Source organism: Sprattus sprattus (assembly GCF_963457725.1).
Source record: "Sprattus sprattus genome assembly, chromosome: 2".
In the NCBI taxonomy this organism is placed as follows: Eukaryota; Metazoa; Chordata; class Actinopteri; order Clupeiformes; family Clupeidae; genus Sprattus; species Sprattus sprattus.
This window is the reverse complement of record NC_137921.1, coordinates 4,692,683-4,701,243: the sequence shown is the minus strand read 5'-3', so window position 1 is coordinate 4,701,243 and position 8,561 is coordinate 4,692,683. Positions and strand designations below refer to the sequence as shown.

The 8,561-nt window shown below is 43.2% G+C and overlaps 1 protein-coding gene across 1 annotated transcript; it reads right to left on the bottom strand.

Annotated features, from left to right (window-relative positions):
* Positions 1–1,644: 1,644 nt before the first annotated feature.
* Positions 1,645–8,022, bottom strand: LOC308360487 (peroxisome proliferator-activated receptor gamma-like; the record flags this gene model as incomplete). Its single annotated transcript, XM_080832427.1, has 6 exons — positions 1,645–1,892; positions 2,882–3,356; positions 3,754–3,953; positions 6,158–6,296; positions 6,585–6,754; positions 7,734–8,022. The coding sequence occupies 6 exons, from the start codon at positions 8,020–8,022 to the stop codon at positions 1,645–1,647; spliced, it is 1,521 nt and encodes a 506-aa protein (XP_080688553.1).
* Between the last annotated feature and the right edge of the window lie 539 nt (positions 8,023–8,561).

The following is an 8,561-nucleotide window of genomic DNA, read 5'->3' as shown; positions in this document are numbered from 1 at the left end:
ATTTTAGTCTTTCGCGGTCAGAAACATATTGGCCCTTTATTGTGGACACATTGTAGTCTCTTAGATGTGAAATAATGATACTGATTTGTTTTTTTCTTCATTGCTCGTTGTGTGGAGATCACTGTGATGTGCTTTAATCTGCTCATGTGAGCTATGTTTGCACTACATTTACATTTTACATTTTACATTTAGTAGACGCTTTTTATCCAAAGCGACTTACACATGTATACACATTTTACATTTACACTGATGGCACACTGCACAATCAGGAGCAATAAGGGGTTCAGTGTCTTGCTCAAGGACGCTTCGACAGGGAATCGAACTAGCAATGTTCCGATTACTAAACGACTTCTCTACCTCCTGTACCACTGTCGCACTAGAGCACCAGAGTGGTGCAACGCCACGGTCAACTTCAAGCAGACATGTTCCACAGCGTCTACCATCATTGGGCTGTGCCACAGAGCTTTGCAAGTTCTCTGCGTCTGTCCTGATACTGCAGTCGGATAAGCTGGGTTTCTTTTTTTTTTCCGGTTTCATGTGACCGCTGTTACTTTTTGTTGTGCATTGACTGCAACAACAGTGGGTAAGAGATGTCAGTCTGTGTGGACTCTTGCCCCATAAGCATCCTGTATGAGTCATTGCTGTTTGCTTCACTGGGCCTCCTAGGGGTTCGGTCTCAGCATTAGATGTGTCTGTTCTTAGCCTGGACTGTGAAGAAGGCAGCGTAGAGGCGACAGAAGGCAACGGAAGGCCTCAGCTGATTCTGTGAATTGGAACGTTTGTGCCACATAAAGGCCTGAACAGCGATGCTGTTTTATGACCAGTTTGGGAAAGGCCTCCCCTTATGTTGTCATTACGGTTAACTTTGTAAATGAGAGCACTGCATTTAAAAAAAAAAAAAAACAGAATGGACAGAAAAAGTTAGGTAATGGGAGTCTGCTGACCGGGCAGTTTCCCTCTGCTTATAATTCTCTATTTGTGGTCTTCGTGTCTATTTCTGCTCTCTGCCCTGCCTGATGGTGTGGCCTTTCTACACACCCTGACCAAAATAACACACCGCACCATGTCATTACGAAATCAGTAGTGAGGCAGAATATTGTTCCTCGAATCAGGCCAGCCAAACAGTTACTGCTGCATGGCACCGCACACTCAAAATACCTCCTCCAGTGCTCAAATATCCAGTCTGGATCAAGGGCCTCGTTACATAAGGGCATGATGGCCACCAAGATGAAGTGTCAGTGAGGCTTCTCTGATATGTTAGAGCATGGTCCATGTGAAATGAATTGATCATTTAGTGATGTATGTCAGAAGCATGGCAATTTGAGATGCATATAGTATACTAATGTAAGGCTGAGTGCACCTTCGATCTACACATCATAAAGAATAGTGCCCCCTCTAGTGGTCTTCAAGCCCATTACAAATACAGTCGTTTGACCTGACGACCTCCACGATCAGAACTCCTCAAGTGAAGAATCACAGGATTATTCTTTGAACATTAAATATAATTTCTACATTGGCAAACTATATCTCTTAAGTTCAAACATTCTCCAAACTTTAAGATATTACATTCGGAGAGTATTAAGAGATAAATAACGATAATGTAGAATGTAATTTAGAGACGGTGCCTAGAAGCCGTCCAGTAAACTAGTACAGGTCTCTCATGATTTCCCCTAACAGAGGGTGCAGACACATGTCCAGTTCCGTTTTCTTCAGCAGGTGGATTTGGCGGACGTGGTCGGCCACCAGCGGCCGCAGGTCGGCCATCTTCTGCAGCACTTTGGCAAAAAGCTGCGGTTGCTCCGGATGCACCGTCTTCAGGTGGATCTCCAGTGCCTGCAGCACTGACTCCTGCAGCTCCTCCACGGGCTTCACGTTCACCAGTCCTGGCCGGTCTGCAGAGGGGTAACCAAGCAACAGCAAGGTCACAACAAAGGTCAAGTAGATAGTTAAACTGTAGCTTGACTGAACAGAGGGGTACAGATGCTAGTCAATTGAGCTGTGCACTGAAGTGATTTGTGGGTAAAAGCATGTTATATGATACCACTAATATTTTTGTATTTTGTACGTATTTATATACATGCACACAGAAACAGATCTTTATATGTATGCACTCCATACAGGAAATGTGTATATGCAAACAGTAGCATACCCTATGACAAAAAAGGAGTTGATTATACATCACTGTAAATTGTTCTATGGGGTCCAGACAAAAAAAAACAAATATATATTTTATTAATTGACTGTGCACCAAATAATTGTAATTGTTCTGGGCAAGTCCTCAGTGAATAAATGTAATTGTAGTTTATTTTATCTCTATAGTCACCTCCACAGAGAATGATGACTGCGATGAAGAGGGCTAGGTCGCTGTCATCTAGATCCAGCACGTTAAACTTGGTGGCAAAGACGAACTTTGCCAGTTATTAATTGACTGTGCACCAAATAATTGTAATTGTTCTGGGTAAGTCCTCAGTGAATAAATGTAATTGTAGTTTATTTTATCTCTATAGTCACCTCCACAGAGAATGATGACTGCGATGAAGAGAGCTAGGTCGCTGTCATCTAGATCCAGCACGTTAAACTTGGTGGCAAAGTCGAACTTTGCCAGTTATTAATTGACTGTGCACCAAATAATTGTAATTGTTCTGGGTAAGTCCTCAGTGAATAAATGTAATTGTAGTTTATTTGATCTCTATAGTCACCTCCACAGAGAATGATGACTGCGATGAAGAGAGCTAGGTCGCTGTCATCTAGATCCAGCACGTTAAACTTGGTGGCAAAGTCGAACTTTGCCAGTTATTAATTGACTGTGCACCAAATGATTGTAATTGTTCTGGGTAAGTCCTCAGTGAATAAATGTAATTGTAGTTTATTTTATAGTCACCTCCACAGAGAATGATGACTGCGATGAAGAGAGCTAGGTCGCTGTCATCTAGATCCAGCACGTTAAACTTGGTGGCAAAGTCGAACTTGGGTTCCAGAAGGTGACAGAACGGCTCCCGCAGACTGCGTAGGAACTCGCGCGTCACGAAGATCTGCCCGTAGGTGAACAGCGTGCCGTCTTTGTTCATGAGCGGGGCCCACAGGATGATCATCACCTCCATGGCGCCGTACTTCAGCAGCGTAATCTGGTCATTCAGATCCAGGTCCAGGAATCCCGGGATGCTCTTGGCGAACTCGGTGATCGCTCGGATGGTCTCGGCGGAGCAGACCTGCACCTTGCGGAAGAGCGACAGCTCCAATCCACCCTCAAGGGCCTCCAGAGCCATATCCAGTTCAGGCTTCAGCAGGGGCACCTCTTTGCAAGTCATAAACTGCTGCCCAGCCATAAGGGACTTCATATCGTGAATGACAAAAGGCTGAAAGAAACAAAAACAGGTGAATCTCTCTGTTATTTCAGCCGGCGGCCATTTTCAGTGTTTGCCTGCAGTGAAAACCTATTTCCTTCTTCTGTATCTACAGGCCTCCCTTGAGAATTTAAAACACGAGGAGAGAGTCCATTATATATTTAAAGAGGTGTGTTCTTATATTCTTGATGAAGCCATAGATTAAGATATATAAGCAGAGGTCACAATCCTGGTTGATAGGTTTAAGAACAATTGGACCGCAGATAATCACCAAACGGTAATCTATGTCAATATTTATTAAAGCGCACTATAGCAGCCTCATGGTATGATCACACACAGTTATTCATTTTAAAAATGAAGGCATCAGCAATTTATCAAAAAGTAAAAGTAATGAAGGTTTTTTTTTTACCGCATGGTTGTTGGTCTTTCCTGACAGAATTGCCTTGGCCTTGCTCTTGGGCAGGGGGAAGTGTTTGACATAGGATTCATACAGTTGCTTTGCCAGGGCCCTCGTATCAGCTTCTTGTCTGTCTAGCTGTTCAATTTCCTTGGCAATTTCGCCCAACAGCTTCTCCCTATCCGTCCGGGGCATTCGACCGAAGCGAATAGCTGACAAGAAAACACAGGCAAGTATAGTTATAGTTATAGGCGACTGCGGATAAAGGAAGAAAAACTGAAGCTCTGAAGATGAGAACGCCAGGGACAGACAGAGAAGAACATAAATGTGTGTTGTCTGATTTTAATTGGAACACGTATCATAACTCAAGCACCCCCACATGTACACAACAATTGTGCTGAGGCCAGGTGAAGATAACCGCTAAAAGATAATATATGTCAATATTTATGAAAGAGCACTAGCTACATATGCACACTGGTGATGTTCAATGTCCAATTCCGATTCCTTTCAACGGTTCTTTGATACGAAGTCAAGGTCAAAGTCAACCGAGTCGTACTTTTTATGGTGCCCAAATTTCACTGCGTGCCCCAAGTCCACTTCACTCCCCTTTACCTGAACAGTGAGAACCAGCCAACCCTAGTCCACCACACATGCGAAAAGAAATGATATTGGTGAGATGTCTGATCCAAATTTGACCCTATCATATAATGATCCTAGTTATTATAAACCCAATAACCCTCACCCCTTAAAAAAAGAAAAAAAGGAAAAAAGGAAAGGAGTAGAACCATGAGACTTGTCTCCTTTCAAAGAGCCGTACTTCCACTCAATGACGCACAGATTCAGTTCTTGTATAGGCCTTTACGGATTTATGATGAACAGTTGTCTATTCTGGTATTTACAAATAAACGCAAAACTGCTATCGGCACTGTGGCTCAGTAGGCTGACACACATGCTGTCTCACACCTACAGGTTGTGCCTGGGTAGTAACGGGCTCAAATAAAGCCTATACGTTTAGCCTATGTTGATAGATAGATAGATAGATAGATAGATGCTGACTGATCTCAAATGTTTTGGCTGGGGCAGTCCTTTATACTACCCTAGAGTTGGCTTAGTTATATTATACGTTTTTTTTTCTAATCGGACTTGTCCCACGGTGCAATCTTCCCCATCCTCCAGACGCTCTCATTCACTTCTGTAAATAGAGAGATGATTTCTCCACATTTATAGAAAATGAGCTGCTGACGCTTGTATGTTGTATGTTGTATGTTGGTTGTATGTTGGTTGTATGTAGCACACTCTATGGTAGCACAACTCTATGGTAGCACACTCTATGGCATAGATATCTATATAAAGGCTAGATATCCTGCCTGCGTTTCTGGCAGACGGAGTCGAATGTCGGCCATTTTGAGGACGGTATAGCTTACTCCCCCTTAACATTGTGTTGGTAGTGGTACTTTTTAAATAACCACAACTTGCTCAATTTTCAACCGATTTTCAAACGGGTTGGTTTGTTATAAACGTAAGATATTTCTTATGGCACTACATACTTATGAAGAATTATAAACATGGGTTTTCATATGAAAATAACATTGACAGGTCTCTGACAGGTCTCGTTTCAAGGGAGCGTTCAATAGAGCAGGCTGCACAAAATTATGGCATCTTCATTGGCAATAAAGTCAGCAATTTCCTGTCGAAATCATAATGTTAGATGTTTAACATACCAACCCGATTGGAAATCATGTGCAACTTCAGTTTTATTATGTGCAACTTAAGTAATATTGAAAAGAAAGAACAATTATGCCTCGCCAATTGATGTAAAATGACTGATACACAATAGCCGTGAAACACAATTAAGCTGCCCATTTCAACATGTTCAAGCATCCAGAATTATTACCAAGGTAATGACGATTGTAAATCAAGTCATTTGTAAATCCGTCAACATTTCCGCGAGATAAGAGTGTAAACGATTGTGAAGATCAATGACGTTACCTAACGTACCACTGATCCCTCCCGGAAGCTATTCCGTCCTTAAAATGGCCTCCTGTGCGGACGTTCAAGAGACCGCCGTTGCACCCCCTTGCTCTATGGTAGCACACTCCATGGTAACACACTCTTTGGTAGCACACTCTATGGTAGCACACTCTATGGTAGCACAACTCTATGGTAGCACACTCTAGAGTAGCACACTCTATGGTAGCACACTCTACGGTAGCACACTCTATGGTAGCACAACTCTATGGTAGCACAACTCTCTTGAGTGTGCTTACCACAAACTAGAATCCTGTTGGCACCCCTGAAAAAACTGATACAGTACTAATTTATTAATAATGATAAAAATAATAATAATAATAATAATAATAATAATAATAATACAAACACTTTGAACTGCGTTGGTGTATCAAAGGTTGGTCCTTACCGTTGTGGGACATGCCCACCAAAAGACACTTCTGAAAACGGCAATATTGACACTTGTTTCGACTCTTCTTGTGAATGCGACACTGCAAGGCACAGTAGTCATATATCAAGTTCAGTCGAACTGTCCTTCTGAAGAAACCCTGTGGGAAAAAAAACACTCTGAAATCACCGTGTGTTTAAGCCTAATATAAGGAAATGTGTTAATAAGAGGATAGCTACTGTCATTATGAACTAAAAACAGTGTTAGTCAGAAAAATACTGAGTACCATGTCAATCAGCCACTATGAGATTACAGCTGATATAACATATGACATGGTGTATAATTGTATAATATTACAGCTGATTTAACATACGTCATGGTGTTTAATGGTCAGAGCTTACAGTAGTTTGCCAAAGACCACAGTAGGAAGCATAACTGGTGAACATACCTTGCAGCCCTCACATGCATGAACCCCATAGTGGTACCCCGAAGCCCTGTCTCCACACACCCGACATTCCAGGTTCACCAACGCAGAAGAGACGTCCGTGTGAAGCTTGAAATAAGAGTAGTTTGGTTCGGAGAGTTCTGATGGGGACCTGGGTTCAACCTTTATGGAGGCTAGGTTACAAAAACAAGCAAACAAAAAAGCATGTGATCATGAATGTGAAACTCGTGTAAGTGCACCCTTAAAAAATCTTTTTGAAGCAGTAAACTGAATGATACAACTGCACTGTGTTTAAATATCAATGCTGTTGTTAATATTGACAAAATGAAACATCTACATTTTTTAGGTTGAAAATAGCTCACTGCCATCTACCACTAAATAATAATTCGTGAACCTTGCAAGGCCAATCCAAACAGAGAGACAGAGACAGAGAGAGAAGGAGAGAGACAGAGAGAGACAGAGACAGAGTGAGAGAGAGAAAAGGAGAGAGACAGAGAGAGAGTACCTTGCAAGGCCGATCCAAACAGAGAGACAGAGAGAGAGAGAGAGAGAGAGAGAGAGAGAGAAGGAGAGAGACAGAGAGAGAGAGAGAGAGAGAGAGAGAAGGAGAGAGACAGAGAGAGAGAGAGAGAGAGAGGAGAGAGACAGAGAGAGAGAGTACCTTGCAAGGCCGATCCAAACAGAGAGACAGAGAGAGAGCGCGAGAGAGAGCGAGAAGGAGAGAGACAGAGAGAGAGAGAGAGAGAGAGAGAGAGGAGAGAGACAGAGAGAGAGAGTACCTTGCAAGGCCGATCCAAACAGAGAGACAGAGAGAGAGAGAGAGCGAGAAGGAGAGAGACAGAGAGAGAGAGAGAGCGAGAAGGAGAGAGACAGAGAGAGAGAGAGAGAGCGAGAAGGAGCGAGACAGAGAGAGAGAGAGAGAGAGGAGAGAGACAGAGAGAGAGAGTACCTTGCAAGGCCGATGCTGACCTAGACTCAACCGTATGGTACGTCTCTTCATCATGATATTCACAGACTCTCAGTCTAGTAAACTCTCATCCCCTTGCCCACTTCTACAGATCTTTCAAAGCGATACAGTGGGTGGAGCTTGGCTCAGAGCTGGTGGTGAACTTCCAATCAAATCAAAGGAAGAGGTGATAATAATTAGGTTACCCTCGCCCAGCATGGTGAACGTCCCCTCTCCAGGTGTCCAATCACGGTGTCCCTCTGTGGCTGTGAGTCCCTCTGTGAACGTCCCCTCTCCAGGTGTCCAATCATGGTGTTCCTCTGTGGCTGTGAACTCCTCCGAGGGCTCGGGGCTGATGCTGTTCTCCTCACTGAGAGGGCATGGGTAGTTAAAGGTGGACATGTCAAACACGTGGCAGCTGTCTGATTGTCCGTCTCGATCCATTGGGCTGCGTCCGAAACTCATAGGCCAGGTGAGCATCTCTGCGTCCACCATTCCCACAGCTCACGGAGGGGATGCAGGCTGCAGAGGATCGCAAACGCGGGGAGATGATTCTGTGCGGACGACCTCAACGCTTCAGTGCTTGCGGGAAAATCTGTCTGCATAGTGGAAAAACAACTTTGCATAATCATTTTTAAAAATGATAAAAAAACAGTAAATCATTAACATTCATTACAATTATTGACAAACGTTTTTTTGTCATTAGTCACTAGCATTTTAAACCCTTGTCAAAACAAACGATATGTATATTAAATGTAGAATACATTGGACCATTTTTTTTGGCACTGTTTTAAGCCCAACTGAGCAAGCCTGTTGTTGCCTAGGGACTGCGTTTCCTGAAAGCATTGTTGAGCAACCACTGTGGTAACTGTGGAGACGGCGTGTTCACAATGTTACTCTCTCTATCATGTAACCATGGCAGTAGTTATTCAACTACATGCTCGGGAAACATACCCCACCTCAGTTTCCTCAGCAGATTATGGTGAAATGGAGTTCATTTATGTCTGTTCATACCTAACTAACCCAACTGCATC